Below are 24,632 nucleotides of genomic sequence, written 5' to 3' on the forward strand. Positions count from 1 at the left end.
CTCAATAACTCCTGACCTAAGGTGACCTAAGACTTGAAATTTGGTGTGAAGGTGTCAAATTGATGCCCGGGAAGGTACTAAAAATTTGGCGGCGCTGCGCGCCGCCGTTTTCTTGCTATTCAGGAAAAACCACAGGGGGGGCCAAAATGCCCCCCCCCCAACGGGGCGAGGGTTAAGAGATTCCGATTTAGAGAGTAGCGGGGTTTATATCAGAATGAATAGACTTAAGCTGGCACCCGCGCCGTGTTGGTACCTGGTGGTCTAAGGTTTCCGTGTCGTGCTGGGGCCTGGGGGTAGAGGGAAAAGGCGTTTTCACGCCCCTCCCCCGCCCCCTGTCTAACTCGGCTCCTGGGCCACGTAGCGACACGCGGTAAACGGCATTCGAAAGAGCGTCAAAAATAATGACGGAAATACTTCAGTCATTTTTTAGGTCAGGTCAAAGGTCAGGTCACCAAAGGTCATCAAAGGTCAAATCTTGTCTATTTTAACAACTATCGAAACACCCGACGCATACTCGGAAAACAGTAGAGCTACACCGACGCGGAAAAGCACATTCGATAGCTCTTTCACAGGCCTTTCTGAGTATTGTCCTCAGATTTGACCTAAGGTCAACGGTTTAGCCTCCAGAGGGCAAAAACTCTAAAAGTAGCCGTTACGAATAAAAAAAATGTTTTTCGGTAATACCTTTTGACTCAAGAGAGCCACGACATTAATTTTGCTAGCATCGTTTTCCTCTCGTCGAGACGCGTCGAATGAAGTATGAGCTGACATTGAAAAGTCATTTGAAAAATTGGACCTTGGGTCATGACCTGACCGGAAAGGGTCATGCTGCATATAAGTCGATCCGTATCGTCGAGCTGAACACATCTGACGTGTTTTCACCGCTCTAGCACGTCTCTATCAAAAGTTATAATAAAAATTGCTGGTGACCTTTCGTAACCTGAGATGACCTCAGGTTTCGTAGCCTGAGATGACCTCAGGGGCACACAGAGGGGTCACGGGTGCACGTTTCCGGTTCAGTCAGTGTGTCATATTTACCTACCTATAAATCGATGCTTGAGAGTGTTAAGAACGACACTCGTCCAAAAGAGGCACATTTCAATTTTTCCCATTGACTTAGGTACAAGTATGTAGAGGTCACGAAATTGACCTGACCTTAGGTCACGGATATCAAGATTCCGAGACCTACTTTATACATCCTGTTACTCTTATCAATCGCTAAAAGTTTTAAAGCGATCGTTCAGTCGGTGTAGCTACAGCGAGCTTTTAAACTTTTTCTGAGGCAAGGTCACTTGACGTGACCTGGTGACCTGACCTTGAACGACCCGGGTCGGAAATTTTTACATGTGTAGAAAAAAATGTATGAACAGGTGTACCAAAAACGGCACCCGTTTTTGAGATATTCGCGAAAAACCTGAGGTGAGGGGCGTGAAAACGCCCCCTCCCCCTCTCCCCCGTACGCCGCGGGTTGACTCAATGATTGATGGTTCGCTTCACTCACACGTTGTCGTTTCCAGTTACTTATGCCTATTGTCTGACTGACCCCTTCGTATAACTGTATTGCTCTTCTAACCTGTCCAGGACAATTTTCAGAGGAAAAAATTGGCATATTACTATTTTCATAAAGATTACTATCTTCATAAAGCTATCTACTTTTCGGAAACAAATTTACGAGAAAAAGATAAAAAATACCACCGTCGCAAGCAAGTATACCTAGTGTATAACAAAGTGCGACAATCAACGCCTGTTTCAAGCCTGGGGGAATAAGTACCTAACACTCAATACAACCGCGAGGACAATGCAGAACACCGTTGCAAGCGAGCAAATATTGATCATCAAAGCGTTGAAGAACATATTGCAAGATCGCGGAATAAAGAAGGCTCGGCATTGCAAGTTGAAAAACGCTTGCAAGGATGTGCTGGGTAAGTTTGGCGTCCGCTGCAATTAGTTATGAATAGGCAATTGGTAGTTGTTCGTAACAATTTTGTCGGATTAGAACATGTCATATTGGTATTCGACTTATTTTGCTGTTCCGTCATTAGGCTCGTAAATCGATCCTGACCTCAGACGGGTCACGTCACCGGTCGACCTCGTATCTGAGAAATGGATACCAGTTGGTGCGTTTCGCAATGGCACATGTGCTAGTTTTTTTTTTTTCGCGAAGCTCTAGCTCAATTAGGGACGAAACGGCGGGAAGCAAGATTCCATAAACTCTCCCCCTCGACCAGACAGAAAGATAGAAAATAGAAAACTATTTAGAAAGATAGGAAATAGAAAATAGAAGGTAAATAGAAAACCGCTGGGTCCAGCGCGAGCTTAACCACCAAATTTAACAACACGTCGCCGACAGAGTGGGCCAAGAGGACGCCGGAGTGGGGCGCCGGCCCCCGTCGGCGCCGGCCGTCGGTGACCGGTCAGCTGAGCGCAGACGTCACGGCCGACGTGTACCTGGTGCCGCTGGAGCTGGCCTGTCGCTCCGAGTCGGCCACGGTGGTCGTCTCCGCCGCCGACTGCCTCCAGGTGAGCGCAGAAAAACTATTTTTGTCATTCTCCATTTCGATTGCATATTACATAGGTTACATTACATTACATGACATTACATTATTGATGGAGTTGAGTGCTTGTGCCAGGAGCATTATAATAGTTATTTGAAAATATGCAAGCATGACCTTTCCCCGATATTGAATGAAAAAGTGCCGAAAAATGTACTTAATTGCTAGAAGACATGTAACAATATTAAATATTCTCGCAAAAAGTACACTTTCCGGCACTTGGCATCGCCGGCCGTAGGTTTAGGTCCGGCGCATGACAACTCGGGATTAACTGGGACTGTTCGAGTGAGGTGCAGCAAGAATGCCAAAAAAGATTATTAGCACCTACTGTGCCGCTGTTTTTATTCTATAGAACGAGAACCTAAGGGGTAAAAAACGCCTGCACTAGCTTAACCTTCGCCCCAGTGGGGGGGGGGCATATGTTACCACCCTGTCGCGTTTTTTGCGTGTAAATAAAAAACCGCGGCGCGTAGCGCCGCGCCCCTTGGGGTAGCTCTTGGTACATCAATTTTGGACAATGTGTGAAATTTTTGACCCCAGGTCATGTCAGGTCAGGTCACCAGGTCAAGTTAACTGACCAAGCCTAAAAAAAAGTTTGCAATCATGTCCAGCCAGCAGTGTTTGTCGGAAAGGTTTTAAACTTGGTGGAATGGATGATGTTATGGGCGCCTACAATTTGTATATCTCGGATTTTTTATATCCGTGACCTAAGGTCAGGTCAGTGGCGTGACCTTTCCATTACAAGTCAATGGAGAAAAATGAAAATGCCTCTAGATCCGTGTGTACGCATAGGAACAGTCCAAATATTTCAGAATCACAATGATTTGGACCACCCGTGATGACCAAGGTGTCATTTTTGCTGGTAGCCTCTAGAAAGGTCATCCGAGGTCATTTGAGGCTACAAACAGTTTTTTGCCAATAACTCGCGATTGGAAAGAGATAGAACGCTGGGGATGGTCTCATTGTGTTTGTCTTGCCGAGACGCATCGACTGATATGCAACATGACCTTTTCCGGTCAGGTCATGACCTTGACCTGAGGTCAAATTTTCAAGTTGACCTTTCAAGGTCAAATTATAGTTCATTCGACGCGTCTCGGCGAGAGGAACACGATTCTGGCAATAGAAATGTCGTGGCTTTTTGTAGTCGAAAGTTATTGTCGAAAAACACTTTTCGTAAAAACAGCTATTTTTGGAGTTTTTGCCCTCTGGAGGCTAAACCGTTGACCTGAGGTCAATTTTGATAATGACCTTATCAAAAGAAGAGTTCAAAAGCTATCGATTGCTGTTCCATGCGTTTTTCTAGCTACCATAGTTCCCGAGATAACCGCATGTTTTCTGAAAAATATAATGACCATTGGCAAATTTTGACCTTTGATGACCTCTGGTGACCCCAATATTGCTCTAAGATGAAAAATGACCGAAATACTTTCAAACGTACGCATTGAGAGCTATCGACTGCTTTTTACCGCGACTTTCTATCCCTCTTAGTTTTTTAGTTAGAGGTGGGTGGTAACATTGCCCCCCCTCACTAGGGCGAAGTTGGCTGAGACCGCCACTGGGGCGCGGGTTAAAATTGCCACCCTTGCTATCCTCCCAACCACTGTGCTTGACCTGACCTGACCCGATTCTCCCCACAGAAGCTGATTTCTCACGGTCACCTGACGGGGGACCGGCCGGACCCGACGTCTCCGGCGGCCGGTCAGCGGCAGATGGACCGTATTGTGCAGACCGTGTGCGGCTGCTTCACGGGCGCGTACACCGACGAGCAGGTGCAGCTGCACGTGCTCAAGGTACGTACGGCCCGGCGCCTGACTGCCCCGCTCTAACGCAAGTCAAAGTGAGCTGGGGCTGCGCTGCCGGCTGTGGTGATATGAGAGTCTAGTACGAAAGCGTAAAGGTATGCATAGGTGTGCGTCAGTCGGCTGACATGACTGCAGCTTAAGCCCTGTGGTGGTCTATGATTCGGGCCAATCAATGATAATATATTCGAGAGATTTGGATACCTAGAACTGGTGGCCGGAAAAGGTTGGTGAAGTTGCAGATGTGCTCAGGGAAACTGAGAAAGGGCACTGGAGTTTGCCTCCGTGGAGAAGGATTGTAGGTTTAGATCTAGCTCCATCGAAACATGTGGCAAAGCGTGAGCATGAGGCTTTTTCATCAGGCAAAATATTGGACCTTAGCTACGTAGGAGCGGTTGTCGGTGATTGATTCGGTCTCCAGCTCTGGAGACTGGAAGACGTTTATTTATAACATAAAATAGCTATTTATTTCCCTACATTTCTCGGAATCGGTGATATTTATTTTAGTTAATGATGTGCTTCTTTTAATTTTCAGCCCTGTTCCTTGTTTGTTTTCAACCTTTGGTCACGTTTCGTGACACACTATGGCATGGCATCGGCCTCAGTTTGTAATGGCATCTCTATATCTGGTGTAGAATCGTGCAAGAAAATGAGACATCAGCAGCGATTGGGCTACTTCAAATACCGTACCGTTACATGCGTCCTTCAGGGCCTTCTCAAGGACATTCATTACAATAATATTATTTGTTAAAATTGCACAGTTATGTTCAGGTTCACAGAGGTATCAGGAAAACGGCACACTGCATATCCGTGTTCTGATGGCGTCTATGGACAGGGAACGGGAAAGCTGCCGGGTTAATACGGTTATTGAGTGCACGGGCCGAGAGACTTTTCGGCAGCACAACTGAGCACATTGGTGATCAACACAAACGTTAAATCGAGCATATCAATGAGCAGCCATTGCGACAAGAAGATGGCGTCTCTTGTCCAAGGATTGGAAGCAGGAATTCAGCCCTCAGCAGCACGAGTTACGAACTACGGATACATATTTTAAATTCCATCATGAACTGATTGCTTATGATTGCCGACACACAAATGAACCATGAGCCATCATCACAAGAATGGCTGTTGAAGAATCATTGACCTTTTCCTCGAAGAAGTAAAAACAATACCAAAAGTTATATTTAATGCGGTGAGCTTTCGGCTACAAGCCTTCGTCAAACCAACAATATGACACGATACAAAATTCAAAATTCATGTCCACATTGTTTTTACGGCATTGTTTTTACTTCTTCGAGGAAAAGGTCAATGATTCTTCACATACTTATATGAGCCAGATGAATTCAAGCGTTTTATGAAAAAGAGGCGACCGCTTTCATTCGTCCATCTTCGATTAAACTTTAGGTTGGTATATGTTTAATGGAGAGGAACTCCTCCAGCCTGCCTGGCATCAGACATGTACCTAAATTTGTGTTATGCGAAATGGTCAAACCATGAATGCACACAATAAACATAATAACCATCAATTGACAAAAGACGTCTAACCCTCCCCGTCCCGACTTCAGCTGATTCTGACGGTACTCACGTCCCGGCGTGTCCGTGTGCACGAGGGGACCGTGCTGCGCGCGATGCGCACCTGCTACGACATCCACGTGACCAGCAGGAGCGCCGTGTGCCAGACGGCCGCCAGAGCCACGCTCACAAAGGTGCGGTCACGCCGCGTGCCGGGTCGACTGTTTACCTGATAATGTGTTTATGGTGGATAACGGACATTTTTTTTTTGTAAATCCATAGTGGCATGCCATCACTTATTTCTTTCATATGCATTTTAAAATGGCGAGGTACTTGGAAACATATTCATTTTAATGATTTGCCTTATTTCTTTTGGACTTCGGCAATAGTTTATGTTGCTCCTGGATTCGACAACTAATTATACTGCGTGTCCACTATGTCGCAGTTTATCAACGTGCTTTTCATGCGACTGGAGGAGCCAGAGACCGCCGATCGAGGCACCAGAGCAGACAGCTCCTCGGATGACTATTCAGGCGTCGAGACACCATCTTCAACCTCTGAGCGAGACCTATCTCCGATTGACGACTGCTCTAGTACCACGGGCTGGGAGGATTCTGCAGGCGACTGGCCGGCCGCCGCAGCTGGAGACAGGCGCAGGTCCGGCGCAGCGTCACCACGAGACCCGGCCGGCGGACCAGAGACGGGCGCCGAGCTGCTGCCCCGCTCCGTCGTGGACGAACTGGTAGACGGCTCGGCGAGCTCGGGTGAGCCAGATGAGGGATGGTGGACTGATGTGTAGGATGGGTTTGAGTCAGATCATGACTTGGCATCAATTGGTTGAAGAACAAACCACTGACACGTTGTCTTGTCTCATGTTCATTAGCTTTTTTCATCGTCAACCCACCCTATCCCTCTGCACTTTCCAGAGACCGATACCGATGGTGACAGTACGGATGGTGCCTCCGTGAGCAGTGACCTGCGGGACACCAGTTCCGAGCCAGGCTCCGACCGATCCTCCAGCTGTGACATGTCCAGACTCAGCTGGCCACTCTCACAGGTAACCGAACAGCTACTGCTCCATCACTATTCACTACCCAGTACCCCGTGTCCACAACGGGGAACATGCCATTCGGAAAAAGCATTTTATGCTTAGTTTGAATACTATCGATGACCGTCACATACCTAAGCTGAAAATTGTCCAGCTAGTTAGTGGTCGCCACTGCATGGCTCGCATTTCCATGCGTTCCTCATCCGATGTGCATTGTGCAATGTGCATTGTTCATCCAATATAACATTAATGAGTAGTTAAGAGCGCATCTCACTATCACATGCGTTCTCTGATGGGCAGGAGAGTGATGACGTCAGCGAGGCCGAACAAGGGACGTCAGAGTTCCTGGACAAACGTGATAAAGACGCATTCTTTGTTTTCCGAGCTCTGTGTACGTTTTCTATGAGGCCTCTACCTGAAGAAAGACTCGACCTCAAGTAAGTACCCAGCACTGACGCCATCGCTAACAGGCAGCGAGCCCGCTAAAACCGTCCTCTTGTAAGCTTGCAACTATCTTACTTTCTTTCTCACACATTATATATTTTAGCTCCATATCTTCAAAAATGGCCAAGTTGTCCACTTTTGCATTTGATCGTAATCAATTATGCACCATTATCAATGACTAATAACATAGCACTATTGTGTTCCTGAGCTCAACTGCATCCAATAGCCATGTTTTTCGTTGAAAGCCTTCAGCTTCAAAATTTGACCTTTTTGACCTGACCGTAAGCTGAACTTCGCTATAATCAGGCGAAAATGGCTTCGGACGGTACAAGCACTAATTTCGAATTATATGTCCAAAATGGACCATGAGCATTGAGCATGATTCATATGACTTACCTTACAAATCTTAAAAGTTCCGTAGTCGTTTGTGACCTAGCCTGACCTAGCTTTGACTTGAAGTACCTATACCAAACACAAATTCGTTACACACAGGGTATTTTCAGCAAACATTTATGAGTGTTTCAGCCAAATATGAGGAAAGTCGGACCAGTGATTTTGGAGATAGGATGGTGTGGGTGGGTGAGGGAGGGGGGGGGGGGGCTCGCATTGTGGAATATACCCCTGTCATGCGCGGGTTGAGAAAAGGTGACATTTAATAAAAGTTGATAAATTATATTCAAAATCGGTTGATTTCTCATCCAATGTCCTTGATATGCGATCGCTGGCTATACGAAATGCTAATTATACGCCCGCTGTCTTTCAGTAGGTACACCTGCCAATGGTTACCGCCGGCGCCATAAAATAAAATTGAATACTGCGTTTAACTCGAATTTTGTCAGGCTCCCGGTTTATCATGGAAGATGTTGTTATACTGAGTGCTGACTGCTGAGTATTCTGAGTTCAAATGTCGGCTCCTCTAACCCGCGACGTGCTGGCCTAAACAACACAGCATGCTGAGTTCGGCGTAACACTTGGCGTAGGTAAAACTGGCTTGCCTTCTGAAATTTAAATGTTCATGCCACGTGCTGAACAGAGAACTTGTATTGCTATGAATTGCCTTTTATTGTCCTAGACATGGTCTATAATGTCCTTGGTCACATGCTCTGAGCACTGAAAAATACACTGAACATAATATAATATAAAGCATAATATAATATAAAGCAGTTCACATGATCATGCTGTTTTGCAGGTTGCGTGTGCACTGTGCAGGGACAATTTGCCATGTACGTTGCATATGAATATCACCGGTTCATGTTTTCGTGGGTGCTGCATGCTGAGTGTTACGACATACATATAAGGCAGATATAACTATTGTTTTGTTAGAAAGGTTGGCTGTAGTAACCATACAAAAAAAAAAAAACACCAAACGTGTTTTTATGATGAAGCGAAGGCCACTGCCCAGTGCCCATATCAAGATATTAGTATGCCTACCCTACAGCTCATGGAGGTAAACTGTCAAATAAATATATGTATTATTGCTTGCTAATTAACTAACCTAAGCGTGATAAGGACACTGTCGTAGTACTAATAGCTTATTTCAAATAATAGGCCACGTGAAGAGATATACCGTCAAATACCGGAATGGAGTTTGACGGTCACATTCATTTTTTGCATATTAGCGGTCACGTCACGTAAACGTTTCTTCCATATACCTATCCTTTTTTAGGCATCCGTTGGCCACAAAACTTCATCTGTGCTTGATCCCCGAACGATTTGTCTCGGAGCCATAGTTTAATGAATGGTGTTTTCTATCTTTTCTATTGCATTATGTCGGAGCCAAGGAAGCTCAGGTCCTGCTCAGGTCAGCTCAGGTGACCGTGGCAGACCAGCTGCCCTCGACACATTCCACGTGCGCCCCTGCCGGCAGGTCCCCCGAGCTGCGCTCCAAGGTGCTGTCGCTGGAGCTGCTGCTGTCCATCCTGCAGTCGCCCGGCCGCGCGTTCACCTCCAGCGAGATGTTCATCTCGGCCATCAGACAGTACCTGTGCGTGGCGCTCTCCAAGAACGGCGCCTCCTCGGTGCCCGAGGTGTTCCAGCTGAGCCTGGCTATCTTCCTGGCGCTGCTGGCCAACTTCAGACAGCACCTCAAGAAACAGATCGAGGTGCGCACGAACAAGGCTCAAGTGGGCTAAATCGAAACACCAGTCCCTTGTTCGTACAACGTATTAATCAATCGCAGCACATCGTTGCATCCAAATCTTTCTAAGATAAAGTAAAATCTCTTCGTGCAAAACCGTAATCGTTACAATCCATAATCGCTCATCATTAAAAAGGACATGTCATCATTTAAAACCTGTTGCCACACTTGAAGTCTCGAGTTTTTGCTTTTAATGGTTGTTCTTCATTATTCAACTGTACAAGCTCACACTTAATCTACACAGGTCTTCTTCAACGACATTATCCTGACCCTGCTGGAGACGCCGAGCTCGTCGTTCGAGCACAAGTGGCTGGTGGTGCAGGCGCTGACGCACGTCTGCGCCGACGCCCAGAGCGTGGTCGACATCTACGTCAACTACGACTGCCACTTCGCCTCGGCCAACGTGTTCGAGCGACTGGTAGTCGACCTCAGCAGGCTGGCGCAGGGTCGTCAGGTGGGAGCTCATAGCAGTAAATAAAATCAAATAATCCCGACGTGTGTGCTTACTACTTGCTGGTGGCAAGTCAAATTTCCGCAAGAAAGTTATCGGGAAACACTACAGTGTGCGGCGACGGGCGAACAATGCCATATTGCACCTAAATCCTTTTTGATACTTTTCCAAAGCACTATTCCTTTTTTTTGGAAAACGAAACATGAAGCGTGGCTAGGCGCCAGCGAATCAGCATGACTGCACTTTATATGACTGCACTTTATCATCGACGAGCGTCACGCAGCGCCGAACGGTTCGGATTGCTGCCTGTAATGTTTAAAACAGCTCTCTATAATCCACCACGCATATGACACAGTTCAACAGTATTAACTGTGGATCCCCTTACCGGCAGGTGGGCCTAACCGCCGCCCAGGAGCGCAGCATCCGACTGAGGGCGCTCGAGTGCCTGGTCGGCCTGCTGAAGTGTATGGTGGAGTGGAGCCGCGAGTTTAGCACCGGCATCCAGTCACCCGCCTGCTCCGGCCTCGGTAGGTCCACAGTCGCATTACGAAACCGCCCCAGCTCATGTGTAGGAAGTTACGTAAACGCAACTCGAGCTTCGTACAGTTACGTAAAAAGAGGCCGCACCCGATTGATAGATATGGACGACAACAAATTGGTGAATTAATTCAGCAACAGTATACCTCCCAAACACGTCTCATGGCTGATATAATGACACAGAACACGCAAATAGTTCGTAAATGCATGAACAAGACGTTCATAGTAACAGTCAATGTGTTGTGTGGGTGAATTGAACCCGGTGACCTTTCTAACCTGCATTTATAATGTTTAAGGTTAGCAATTTCTTTAAGCGTTAAGAGTCTTTCGGTATTTAAGCGTTTCCACTTTGCCCCCTTTTCAAGGATATGATCCATAGAAACTCGCGTGTCCTGGTTCAGCTTTCAGAGCTGCGAACATACTTGACAGGAGATCCACAAATCAATCACTGCCAGGAACGTGGTCGTTGTTGCGACCACCAAGTCTTACTGAGGTTTCTCTTTTCTCAGGTCTTGCACTGACAGACATGTATAAATATTAACTGTGTGTGCTTGAACTGACAAGCTGGCATGATGAGATGGCATGCTGAGACTGCTATGCTGAGACTGGCATGAACTGGGAGCGGAAACTTCGGTAACGCTTTACTTTGCATATGATCTACTTTTTCATATGTTTGCTTATCATTGGTTGTTGCCATCTTCATTTTCTCTTTTTCTGTCAATGGTCATCGCTCATTAACTTCTGTGTCATTGACTGTGTTATGTGCTGTCTCTGCTTGCAGAAACCCCACTTTGCTGCATGCGCGCAAGGCTGTGTTTTGTGCCATTCCTTCTGTTTCTATCTTTTTCCTTTGTTTGCCTTTCAATGTATCCTTCCCTTTATGTCTTTCATTTTTGTGTACAATAAAGCGTTCAACGTACAGAAGCATGTGGGAGTACAAAGACCGCTACAGTTTCGAAGTCCGTGTTGGACATTGAAGTCTCATACCTACAAGGATCAGCTCATCTCTCTGCTGCTCAGTCTGTTGAATCTCATTGTACAAAATGGATGTTAAGTCGCTGAAAGGTGCCAGGGCTAAGAAGCTGGGAAACCTGACCAGGATCAGGAGACGTGCCTTCATCATCATCGATGCAAAGGGAAGCCGAACCCAGCTAAGCGAACTATTGAAGGATCTGGATCAGGCCTTGGAGGCAATTCAGGAGGTGAATGAGCAGTATGTGTCATTGCTGACAGAAGACGTGGAGCTTGAATCAGCTGCAGTATACATGAAGGATGTAGAGAAACAACATGAGGATGCTGTTAGCAGAATTGAAGAGCATTTGATCAGCCGGAAGGACGAGGCACCATCTGTGGCATCTGGCAGCCATGTCTCCAATTCCAAGTCCACGGCATCTGACAGAGCCAGGATTGCGGCAAAGGTAAAGCGTCTTGAAGCCGAGCAACTTGGACAACGGCTGGAGTTGCAAAAGCAAGAACAGGAAATACAGAGGAAACTTCAGCTACAGGCGGCAGAGGACGCCAGAGCAGCTGCTGAACTCGAGGCCCAGCTTCTGTGCGCCGCAGAGACTGGGGATGATCTTAACAGGGATCGGATGGATGACTTTGTTGGAGAACCCGCGGCTCAGCTTCCCACTGACTGTCCTGGGCTGGATCGTGGCTCTGCTGTGGAACCTGCGACACTGGGTTCAGACCTTCCCCATTGTCTCAATGTACCAAGTGATCGTTCTGAACGCCCCCATCCTGATCAGTGTCCTGTTGCAGCTGGTGTAGCTGACGCTGCTGTGACCAGTGCTGGTGTCAATGTACCCACTCGGAATGGGAATGAGCTTACCACTGATGGAGCCAACCAGCATCCAGGTGCTTCTCAACTACAAACCCGTGGTGTTTCAGAACCGCTGCTTCACTGTGCCCTTCCCCGACTCACACTTCCGAAGTTTGATGGTAATCCGGGAGAGTGGGTGAAGTGGTTTGCGCTCTTTCGCACCCTGGTACATGATCAGGAGATGCTGACGCCCACTGAAAAGATGATTCATCTTCAGTCTGCAGTAACCGGATTGGCGCAACAGACCATAAAGGGGCTGCTGTATGATGGGAATTTGTACGGTGAGGCGATCAAGATGCTCCAGGAAAGATTCGGCAGACAGGAGGACATTGTGAGCTCAACTCTGGAGAAGGTGTTTGCATGTCCCTCTCCTTCGCTGCAGGACCCGATCAGCCTAGAAAGATTCCAGTCCACAATCCATTGCGCCATAGCTGTGTTTGAAAGTATGAAATACGATGGGGACCTGAACAGTTTTGAGAATCTGAGGCGTGTCGTGCAAAAGCTGCCTTCAGATCTCATGAAAAGGTGGAGTGAACATGTTCTGAGTCTCGAGCCTGCAAGACCCAGTCTTCTGCACCTGGATTCCTGGTTGCGCAGGCAAGTCGGGATAGCCCTGAACTATGCTGCTGTCTCCAAGCAGCCTGGCAGGCAGCCAACAGGAAGGAGTGCCAACGAGGGGAGGAAACAAGGAGGCGCCATGGAACGGACAGTCCAGCGAACGGCACTGGTGACGGAGGCTCAGCACATGGCGGGCAAGGTCTGCATCTGCTGTGAAGCTCTCCATGACGTAACAACCTGTCCCACGTTCCTCAGCAAGCCTGTGGACGAGAAAGCCATCCTTGTCTCCAAGTCCGGAGCATGCTTCTTCTGCCTGAGGAAAGGTCATGCAGTCAGACATTGTCGTTTTGCAAAACGATGTAGCATCGAGGGTTGCAAGATGAAGCATCACAGGCTGCTGCATGGCAGCAAGAGGGTCGGCATTCAGTCCAGTAGCCAGGTGCCAGGCTCTGAGCTGGACGGACAGCGAGTGGTTGCTGCCGCATCTCTGGGTGGCAAGCCTGTAACAACTCTCCTGCAGGTGGTGCAGGTCACTATTGTCGGCAAAGGTGGTAAGACCAGGAAGGTGTGTGCGCTCCTTGATCCTGGCTCTCAGACGTCCCTGGTTGCAGAGGATGTTGTTGAAGAACTTGGTCTGGAGGGAGAGCAGCAGACACTTCGGCTGCGAAACGTGGAAGGCAGTGGCTCCCAGCAGAGGACGAGGAGGTTGCAGTTGCAGCTGATCACTGACGGAGATGAAGGCTACGCAGTTGTAGTGCCGGAAGCCTTCTCAGTGAAGGAAATCAATCTGACGGTGCCTCACTTCCCAGTGAAGCACTGGCATCATGTCCAGGGCCTGAAGCTACCGGACTGCCGTGGACGGAAGGTAGAGCTCCTCTTAGGGGCTAACGTCATCGAGGCAGTTCTCCAGCTCGAGGTGAGGACAGGAAACCCAGGGGATCCTGTAGCAATCAGGACTGTCTTCGGTTGGACGCTCACCGGATCTGTGGCTGAGCTTGTTCCCAGACAGGTGCGAGATGTGATGTTGATTCATCGGGCCACTGAGGAATCGGATCTTTGTGATGCTGTGAAGGATTTCTGGGCTACTGAGTCGTTCGGCAGTATGTTTGAAGGGCAAGTGTCTCGTTCACGTGATGACATCCGAGCGCAGGCTACTCTCAACGAGATGACAAAGCTGCGAGATGGTCACTATGAGGTCGGATTGCTGTGGAAGGAAGACGGCGTGAAGATGCCTGACAACAGGAAGATGGCCGAGAGAAGACTGCAATCGTTGGAGAGGAGCCTGTCTCGTGACCCAGCAAAAGCTGCCGCTTATGAAGACGTTCTGATGGGCTATGTGACGAAGAACTACGCCCGCAAAGTGTCACCGGAGGAGCTGGCCAGGCCCAGCGAAAAGAGATGGCTGCTCCCCCATCACGCGGTAAGCAACCCGAACAAGTCGAAAGTCCGCGTAGTGTTCGACGCCGCTGCCCGCTGTGAAGGGATCTCCCTCAACGATGCCCTCATCACCGGCCCTGATCTCCTGCAAAGTCTGGTTGGTGTTCTGATCAGGTTCAGACAGGAGAGAGTGGCGCTCGTGGCCGATGTGGAAGCAATGTTCCACCAAGTGCGGGTGAGAGTGGAGGACCAGCCGGCGCTGAGCTTCTTGTGGCGGCACATGGATAGGAGCAGACCTCCAGATACATATCAAATGATGGTCGTCATATTTGGCGCCCGATGTAGCCCGACCCTAGCCAACTACGCTCTACGAAGAACGGCGGAGGACCATGAGGAGGACACAGATGAGTCGAGAGCCACTGTTGAATCTGTCAAGCGCAACTTCTACATGGATGACCTGCTCGTTTCGGTTCCAGATGTAGAACAGGCGAGGAAGATGTGTACGAACGTGACTGAGCTGGTGGCCAAGGGCGGTTTCCGTTTGACGAAGTGGACCACGAACAAACCAGAAGCTCTCCAAGGTGTCCCAGCTGATGAAATGAGTGCATCCGGGCTCGACTTGGCGCATCTCGGCCAGGGCACTCAGCGTGCTCTGGGATGCGTCTGGAGGCCTGGTAGCGATGCTCTCGGCGTGAAGGTAACAGACATGGACGTCCCAGCTACCAAGCGTGGCGTTCTAAGAAGACTGTCTATGGTCTTCGACCCTATTGGAATCGTCTCTCCGTTTGTTCTCAGGGCCAAGCTGCTCGTCCAGCACCTCTGGAAGCTGAAGCTCGACTGGGACTGCCAGCTGAGCGGAGAAGAACTCCTGGCTTGGGAGAACTGGTTGTCGGAGATGCCTCATCTCGAGACCATCGAGATCCAGCGATGCTACGCGGCTGATGTTCCGCCGGATGGTGAAGTCACAGGTCGAGAGCTTCACATCTTTTGTGACGCATCCCAAAAGGCCTTTGGTGCAGTCGCATACCTCAGGATGTCATGTGCCGACGGCACGAAGACCACCTCCTTCATCATGTCACGGACTCGTCTCGCTCCCTTGAAGCAATTGACAATTGTTCGCCTTGAGCTGCAGGCTGCTGTGTTGGGGGTGAGGCTGGCCAACTTCGTCAAAGGAGAGCTCACGTGCAGTCTCGATGAAATCTTCCTGTGGACCGACAGCTCTGTGGTGCTGCGGTTCTTAAGAAACGAAAGTCGTCGGTTCCACACTTTCGTCGCCAACAGGATCGCAGAAATACAAGATTCATCAGAGACTGAGCAGTGGCACCATGTTCCCGGTGAGCTCAATCCAGCAGACGTTTGCTCTCGCGGGATGTCAGGCCCGGACCTCCAGACATGCTCACTGTGGTGGTCGGGCCCCGAGTTCTTGACCAAGGATCGTGAAGAATGGCCTCCGGAACGCGTCACGTCAACGCAAAGCGCAGAAGACGCAGAAATGAAGACTCCAAATGAAGCAGTATTTGCAGCACAGAGCAGCGAGGGGCCACTGGTGGATCCTTCCCGGTACTCATCGTGGGTGAAGTACAAACGCACGGTGGCTTGGGTGCTGCGATTCTGCGAGAACGCCAGGCGGAGTAAAGACAGCCGTGTAAGTGGAGCTCTTACGTCGGCTGAGGTCCAGTCAGCTGAGGTGTTCGTCCTCAGAGAGCTCCAACGGGCGGCGTACCATGCCGAACTGCAAGCTGTCGCCAGTGGATCTCGGCTGCCGAAGGACAGCACGCTTCTCCATCTCTCCCCGTATGTCGACGAGCGGGGACTGCTCCGAGCGAGGGGACGTCTCCGTAATGCCCCACTGGCTGAGACCTGTCGTCATCCTCTCCTCATCAGTAGGAACGATGACGTGATCAGACTGATCGTCACCGATGTCCACAGACGGGCACTGCACGCAGGTCTGGAGCAGACGCTCAGTGAACTGCGGCTTCACTACTGGATACCCAAGGCAAGATCAGTAACAAGAAAGCTCATCTACAACTGTGCGTACTGCAGGAGGAGAAGTGCGCAGCCCCCGACTCCAATGATGGCGGACCTACCGGCGAGTCGGTTTGACATGTCTCGACCGTTTGCATGTGTTGGCCTTGACTACTGTGGCCCACTCCCCGTTCGGAAGTTCCGCAAGACCGAAAAGCGCTATGTGCTGCTCATCACCTGCCTGGCGACGCGTGCGTTGCACTTGGAGCTTGTGAGCTCGATGGATACAGATGGGTTCCTCATGGCCCTCCGGCGCTTCTTTGCCCGCCGGGGGCGTCCGCGTGTCATTTGGTCAGATAATGGCACGAATCTGGTCGCAGGTGAAAAGGACCTCAGGAGTTGTCTGGATGCGTGGAATCAGGCACAGATCACCGACGAACTTAGTCAGCGACACATCGAGTGGCGTTTTAACCCTCCCACCGCCAGCCACATGGGCGGTGTTTGGGAGAGGTTGGTGGCGATGGTCAAACGCGCTTTGCGAGTGGTGTTGGGCAACCAGTGTGTCAGTGAGGACGTACTGCACACCGCGCTGGTGGAAGTAGAATTCACCATCAACAGTCGCCCACTCACTTACGTGAGTTCGGACATCAATGACCCTGAGCCTCTCACGCCCAACCATTTCGTTCTGGGTAGCCCTCAGGCTGCCTTTCCTCCAGGGATGTTCACTGATGGTGATGCGTTGGGTCGAGGGAAATGGCGGCAATCCCAGGTTCTGGCCAACCAGCTCTGGCGCCGCTGGCAGCGTGAATACCTGCCCATGCTCATCCAGAGGAAGAAATGGGTTCATGAAGATCGTGATCTGCAAGTTGGAGATATCGTGCTCATGGTCGAGCAAGGGTCACCACGAGGATACTGGCCGCTGGCCAAGGTCACGGAAGTTTCTCCGGGAGATGATGGTCGTGTCCGGACTGTGACAGTGCAGACCTCCAGCGGATCTACCTATCGACGACCAGCGAACAAGATATGCTTTTTAGAAAGCTGCGTTCAGGGAAGAAACTGAGCAAACGGCCGTGAAAGCGAGAATGAAAGTCAAGAAGAGTGAAAGTTCTGTGCTAGGCGCTGTTTATCCTAGCCCTATTCAAGTACCGTCCTGCCCCCTGTCTTACCTGTTAAACAGTACCTCATCCATTGGCACTGACACGATGCGCCCAGCGTACTGCTCGATGCTCGACCTGGAGAAGGCTCGGGCTGCTGACGTACTGCATGGCCGCGTCCTGGAGCTGAGGGGTGGCGGCGTGCTGCGCTGGACCTGTGATCGGCTGTGTGCTCGGGACTGGTTCCGAGACCTGGCCCGCCACCGACGGGGTCTCCTGAGCTCTGGCCGCTGAGCGGAGGATGCGAGGCTGGGGAGAGACGTCTGCCTGGCGAGGGCGACTGCGTGAGCTGCTCGGGCGAACGCTGAGTGGAGAGGTGTAGCGGATGATGGACTCTATAGTTTGCGCACGGTTTCGGCGTTACGGTTCGCCGGCGCGGTGCGTCTGTACGATATCTGAGTGACTGGCCGGAGAACGGGCAGGTGACCAAGGCCCAGGTGACAGTGCATGGAGGCTGAGTGCTGGACGCTAAAGCTGCTGTGCGATATCTGCTTTTCTCTGAAATGTGCAGTGCTTGACGCGTGCGTTCGTGCGTATTTTGAGTTAATGTGTCTAGCGTAAGTTTTCGGCGGTCATTGAGCTGAACGGTGAATAATCAACGATGGTCGCTCCAGTTAGTGTTCTCCTCAGGCCTAGGATAAGCACTGGGGGGAGTGTTGCGACCACCAAGTCTTACTGAGGTTTCTCTTTTCTCAGGTCTTGCACTGACAGACATGTATAAATATTAACTGTGTGTGCTTGAACTGACAAGCTGGCATGATGAGATGGCATGCTGAGACTGCTATGCTGAGACTGGCATGAACTGGGAGCGGAAACTTCGGTAACGCTTTACTTTGCATATGATCTACTTTTTCATATGTTTGCTTATCATTGGTTGTTGCCATCTTCATTTTCTCTTTTTCTGTCAATGGTCATCGCTCATTAACTTCTGTGTCATTGACTGTGTTATGTGCTGTCTCTGCTTGCAGAAACCCCACTTTGCTGCATGCGCGCAAGGCTGTGTTTTGTGCCATTCCTTCTGTTTCTATCTTTTTCCTTTGTTTGCCTTTCAATGTATCCTTCCCTTTATGTCTTTCATTTTTGTGTACAATAAAGCGTTCAACGTACAGAAGCATGTGGGAGTACAAAGACTCGTAAAGTTGTACATCTGACACGAAACGTGCAGTTGGACCGACACACGACAGTCGACACTTGTGCGCCAGATCAGGATATCGGTTAGCGATAGCCATTCATTGATGCGCTTCTCTAAAAGCATTGAAAAACATACCCTCCTAAAATGCATCTCTGTACGGCAGATATTCATACTTGTCATAAGGCCAAGTTGACTCTGATACTCGTTAACACAGTCACAGCCGTCGGCAGATTCGGAGCGGGACTGGACCGAGGAGCCGGCCCCGGCCACCCCCGGCACCCTGTCCACACGCGGCAGCGAACTCAGCCTCTCAGACCATACACCGGAGGCGTACGAGTCGCTCAAGCAGATCAAGGACACCTGGGAGCAGGGCATCGACATGTGAGTCGCCCTGTTCTGCCCTCACCGACAGCCGATTGTTTTCAGATGTTTTTACCGTTGCCCGGCTGGATACTGTATCGCTTGCACGCAATTTCTCTGGAACTGCATGACTCGGGCGATCCGTGAGCTGTCCTTGCCAGGCAACACGAAACCGTCCATGTTCAGCGTTTTCGACGCTGTTTACCGTTGTCTAACATTTCGTGACGCCTACACATTCCCGAAAACAGGTCTCCATAAATATCACTAGCCTTTACCATTCGGTGACATAACTTCTCGGTAGAGATCAGACGATAAGATTCCGTCTTCACAGTGTTTGTGAGCTAGACAATCGACTTGGCCCGGTCACAGTGTGATTCGTGTTCATCGTGTAAAAAAAAAAAAAATAGGTAAGTCGATAACGACGTGGCCATCGGTAATCAGGAGTTGTTTACAAAACGGCGGAACGGTCAGACAAAATAACCCAAGGTCCATGCAACGGTGAAAGCAAAGGATCACACGTCGAAGTAACTAGATAGTCCTTTTGGCTATTTATCGAGGTCTTGTAAATATTGTTTTACACCCAAACCTTTTGACACCCAGACTTTAAGCACATACTTTAAAAGCAATCTTATTTTTATATATAATAATATCAGGCTTATCAATAAGCACTAATTAATTATCAAAGCACAAATTCTAGCCCTCTCATATATAATCCAGCACTTTGCTGTCAGACCGGCCATGACGGAAGCAGTTCAAGTGAGTTTTCACTGACTCACTGTGTCTCATCCCAAAGGTTTAATCGGAAGCCGAAGCGCGGCCTGGCGTTCCTGCAGCGTCAGGGTCTCCTGAAGGACACACCGGACTCGATCGCGGCGTTTTTCCACGAGGATCACCGGCTAGACCGGACCGTGCTGGGAGACTTCCTCGGCGAGCCCGACCAGCAGCAGGTCAGCAGCAGGAGAGGCCAGGGGGCCAGGGCCAGCGGCTGGTCAGCAGCAGGAGAGGCCAGGGGGCCCGACCAGCAGCAGGTCGGTAGCAGCAGGAGAGGCCAGGGGGCCAGGGCCAGCGGCTGGTCAGCAGCAGGAGAGGCCAGGGGGCCCGACCAGCAGCAGGTCGGTAGCAGCAGGAGAGGCCAGGGGTTAGGGCCAGCGGCTGGTCAGGAATGATTCAAGGGAGCCATGATCCAAGGGTCAAAACTCGGAGGCTAGTGTCAGGCGTTAAGGCTGACGGGTTGTTGCACAGTTCGAAGACAAATTGTGCAGGTCTGCGCGGTTCACCAGCGCGGCGGTTGACAGCTGAGAGCATCAAACGCCTAACCGCTCCCATCCTTGCGTGTCCATTCTCTCCAGGTGATGGAAGCGTACGTGGATCGTCTGGACTTTGTCGGCTGCGAATTTCTGGCGGCACTACGCCAGTTCCTGGACGGTTTCAGACTCCCAGGCGAGGCGCAGAAGATCGATCGACTGATGGAAAAGTTCGCGAGCAAATACTGCGAGTGCAATCCCGAGTGAGTGCTGTACTGGCACGCAAGTGTAGTGAGAAGCGAAACACTTAACTCATTGTAGCGAAATTTTAGTCGCAGTCGTGCATCGTGATAGCCCATAATGAAAAGGGATTGTCTGAAATAACACTTGAAAGTGCTTTATGTTCTGACACTAAAAATAGAAATTATTAGTTCAGCAGTATGAATGCTAATTCTGAACATCGCTAAAACATTTCAATAAACAGCATAATCAATATCGCAGACAATTGAAAAGTATACATAATCTGTTCGCAGCCAGGAGTTGTTCACCAGTCCAGACACAGCCTACGTGCTGGCATTTTCCATCATCATGCTGACTACTGATCTGCACAGCGCCCATGTCAAGGTACGAGAAACTGCATTTTCCCCATTATGGCATTGAGGGACTGACGATTTACAAAGGGTATATGAAGATGAAGTAACGGTATCGTTTTCGATATCATGCTCCCCCTCTCTCGCAGCACAAAATCACCATGGAGCAGTACATCCGGATGAACCGCGGGATCAACGGCGGAGAGGACCTGCCGCCTCTCTACCTGACGAGAATATACGACGACATCGCCGGCAACGCCATCAAGATGAGGGTCATACCGTGCGCCAGACCTGGCAGACAGGGTCAGTAGCCTGTAACCCTGCTAAATAATATCGAGCTAAGGTTGCGACGAAATTTTAGTTTAAATATCAACTTGTTTTTTATGTGGCAAGACAAGTGACATTTAATTATTCTGTAACACTTCATATAATGAAAAGGCGAGGGTAACATCCAATACCATCCTCGAGGGGTGCGGGTTGAGGCTCTGCGACTCGTTTCCCGACCGGCACCATAAACTGTACCGGCAGTGGCCCAGAACGAGAAGCAGCGCCGGCTCCTGTTCAACCTGGAGATGGAGCAGATGTCGATGGCGGCCAGGTCGCTGATGGAGGCCGCCAGCCACGTGCAGGCCGAGTTCACGTGCGCCACGCACGTGGAGCACGTGCGGCCCATGTTCCAGCTGGCCTGGGCGCCGGTGCTGGCGGCGTTTAGCACGGGCCTGCAGGACGGCGAGGGCGCCGAGGTGGACGACCTCTGTCTGGACGGCGTCCGCTGCGCCATCCACATCGCCTGCGTGTTCCAGATGCAGGTACGGGCTCCCTGCGTGTTCCAGATGCAGGTACGGGCTCCCTGCGTGTTCCAGATGCAGGTACGGGTTCCCTGCGTGTTCCAGATGCAGGTACGGGCTCCCTGCGTGTTCCAGATGCAGGTAAGGGCTCCCTGCGTGTTACAGATGCAGGTACGGGCTCCCTGCGTGTTACAGATGCAGGTACGGGCTCCCTGCGTGTTACAGATGCAGGTACGGGCTCCCTGCGTGTTCCAGATGCAGGTACGGGCTCCCTGCGTGTTCCAGATGCAGGTACGGGTTCCCTGCGTGTTCCAGATGCAGGTACGGGCTCCCTGCGTGTTCCAGATGCAGGTAAGGGCTCCCTGCGTGTTACAGATGCAGGTACGGGCTCCCTGCGTGTTACAGATGCAGGTACGGGCTCCCTGCGTGTTACAGATGCAGGTACGGGCTCCCTGCGTGTTCCAGATGCAGGTAAGGGCTCCCTGCGTGTTACAGATGCAGGTACGGGCTCCCTGCGTGTTCCAGATGCAGGTAAGGGCTCCCTACGTGTTCCAGATGCAGGTACGGGCTCCCTGCGTGTTCCAGATGCAGGTACGGGCTCCGTGTGTTCCAGATGCAGGTACGGGCTCCCTGCGTGTTCCAGATACAGGTAAGGGCTCCCTACGTGTTCCAGATGCAGGTACGGGCTCCCTGCGTGTTCTAGATGCAGGTACGGGCTCCCTGTGTGTTCCAGATGCAGGTACGGGCTCCCTGCGTGTTCCAGATGCAGGTAAGGGCTCCCTACGTGTTCCAGATGCAGGTACGGGCTCCCTGTGTGTTCCAGATGCAGGTACGGGCTCCCTGCGTGTTCCAGATGCAGGTAAGGGCTCCCTGCGTGTTCCAGATGCAGGTAAGGGCTCCGTGCGTGTTACAGATGCAGGTACGGGCTCCCTGCGTGTTCCAGATGCAGGTACGGGCTCCTTGCGTGTTCCAGATGCAGGTAAGGGCCCACTGCCTGTTCCAGATGCAGGTATAGACTGCAACAGTTGGGGTCCGCCACGGCTGGCTCCCAAACAACCCACACTATTGCGAAGCCAAGGTTATTAAAGGTTACACTCTCAAGCACAATCACACCCACAAGGTAATGTCTAAATTAAGAAAAAGCTACGCCCTTGTATGGAGCTATTCATCGTGTCCCTCTCGCCACATCATGCCTCCTCCATCCCACAGATGGAGCGTGACGCCTACCTACAGACGCTGGCCCGTTTCGCCCTGGCCTCCGCCAGCGCCGGCGACGCCGAGATCAAGGCCAGGGACATGGACACGGTCAAGATGCTGATCCTGCTGGCGCTGCGGGACGGCAACTTCCTCAGCCGGCCGTGGCCGGAGATGCTGCGCTGTATAGCACAGATGGAGGAAGCCCACCTCAGCGGAGTCGGATGGCCGGCCCAGCAGGAGGGAGGGCTGGCCAGAGAGACGGCAGAGCTGACACAGCGGAACGCCGGGACTCCCAACGGTGGGTGCAGGGAGCGAGCGTCAGACTGGGTAAAACGGCGAGGGAGAGGCAGAACTGGCTGGATAAGTCACGAATGGTGATGGAAATGTGTTGAATGGATCCTGCACGCTTCAAACTATCGTTTCTACAAACATCGCGTACCACAGACACTCCAACAAAGTAAACGTTCATATACGCCTGGGACTCCCTCCTTCGAGTTCGATCGTAAGTTGTCAATCGATCTATGTCTCGCTGGCCCGTTCTCAGAGCCCGTTCTCAGCCCTCTCCCCTCTTCCGCTTTCTCTTACAGGCTCCGATTCCACCCGCAGGTCCCCTGGCAGTCGAGCTCAGCCCGGACCTGCGGTCCGCCCTCTGACAGCCTCCGATTCCACCCGCAGGTCCCCTGGCAGTCGAGCTCAGCACGGACCGGCGGCCTCCCCGGCCGCTGCAGCTGTCGCCGTCACAGCAGCGACTGTCGTTCTTCCCTCTGTTCAGATGATCCGCGCAGGCTCCTCCGACCTGCCGTGATCGCCAACCCAGCTCCGAGCTGAAGATGGAACGGGTGTTATTGAGAGCAGCTATAGTCCCGCTGAGTCTGACTGTTGGTGTCATGGCACGCCGTGGCTGTCGTACCTGAGTCAAGCCTCAGAAAGTCAGAAGTAATCACGACAAAGGCTGGGACTGTCCGGACTGTAGTGAATGACCCTAGCTCTAGTCTCGCCTCTCGGGCAAAAGAGAGTGAGCTTGCGTGACTGAATATAGCTGGGTCTAGACTACCGTGACTGAGCCAAGCTGTGCGTTGGGTTTCGGGACTGAGAATGGTTGCGCCTCGTCTGCACTGACTGGGAAATGGCATAGCTGTATTATTGAGTCTAGCTGGACTAGGCTGCCATAACTAAGCCTAGCTGTGCCTAGGACACCGTCGGGACTGAGCCTGGACGCGTATACGTTGCTCTGTCCTATAATCGATAGGCCCAGGCTGTCGTGACTGGGCACAACTGTGCCTTGGCTGTTGTGATAGAGGTCAGCTCTGTCCACGTCGTGACTGCATGTAGCTGTACGTTAGCCGCCGTGACTGAGCAAGAGTGTGCCTTGGCACGCCCAGGAGTCTGGGTATACCGACCCTGGCTGTGTACTGTCCTCTGCCTAGGCAGTCCGGCGCGGGTGAGCGGAACTGTGCCCGGTCTGCAGTGATTACTGATTATACCTAGCTGAACCTAGGCCGAACAAATGCATGACGGCTGCGGATGGGCGGCACTGGGCGCTGTGTTCCCCGACTGAATGTTCATGGTTTCAGACCATCACCCACCAGGATTGCATTTAAGCGAAAAACAGCAGCGTCGACGGGTCCAAATATATACCGTAGTGTAATAATTGTCATGGTTTCAGCCAGGGAGGAAGGAATGCAGGCAGTGCTGACTGCTGAGACATCTCCATCTTCTCCGTGTGCTATAATGGTAGACGACAGACAAGGGACAAGAATGCGAAGCTTTCTTATCTATCTATAAATGATAGATGCTGGATTTGAATCGAAAATAATAATAATCAACGTCATGTACGAACAATAGGATTGAGTCTGATAGCCTAGATCCAACTTCAGTCTCAATACTGTCTTCAAAGAGGAGCAGCATCTTTACACGAGCATGCCTATCGATAGCAATTAGCACGCAAAGCAATTTTCTGAAGAA

General features: G+C 50.8%; 1 protein-coding gene across 1 annotated transcript; it reads left to right on the forward strand.

Annotated features, from left to right (window-relative positions):
* The first annotated feature begins 1,752 nt into the window (after positions 1–1,752).
* On the forward strand, positions 1,753–24,318 carry LOC122392480 (brefeldin A-inhibited guanine nucleotide-exchange protein 1-like). Its single transcript, XM_043387363.1, has 18 exons — positions 1,753–1,922; positions 2,351–2,520; positions 4,190–4,342; positions 5,917–6,057; positions 6,309–6,627; positions 6,790–6,920; positions 7,212–7,348; positions 9,223–9,457; positions 9,737–9,946; positions 10,335–10,470; positions 18,719–18,869; positions 19,642–19,795; positions 20,198–20,355; positions 20,626–20,716; positions 20,832–20,985; positions 21,211–21,491; positions 22,680–22,965; positions 23,343–24,318. The coding sequence occupies exons 1-18, from the start codon at positions 1,799–1,801 to the stop codon at positions 23,441–23,443; spliced, it is 3,132 nt and encodes a 1,043-aa protein (XP_043243298.1). The 5' UTR covers positions 1,753–1,798; the 3' UTR covers positions 23,444–24,318.
* The last annotated feature ends 314 nt before the right edge of the window (positions 24,319–24,632 follow it).

This window comes from Amphibalanus amphitrite, unplaced genomic scaffold (assembly GCF_019059575.1).
Source record: "Amphibalanus amphitrite isolate SeventyFive unplaced genomic scaffold, NRLGWU_Aamphi_draft 000487F_arrow, whole genome shotgun sequence".
Classification (NCBI taxonomy): Eukaryota; Metazoa; Arthropoda; class Thecostraca; order Balanomorpha; family Balanidae; genus Amphibalanus; species Amphibalanus amphitrite.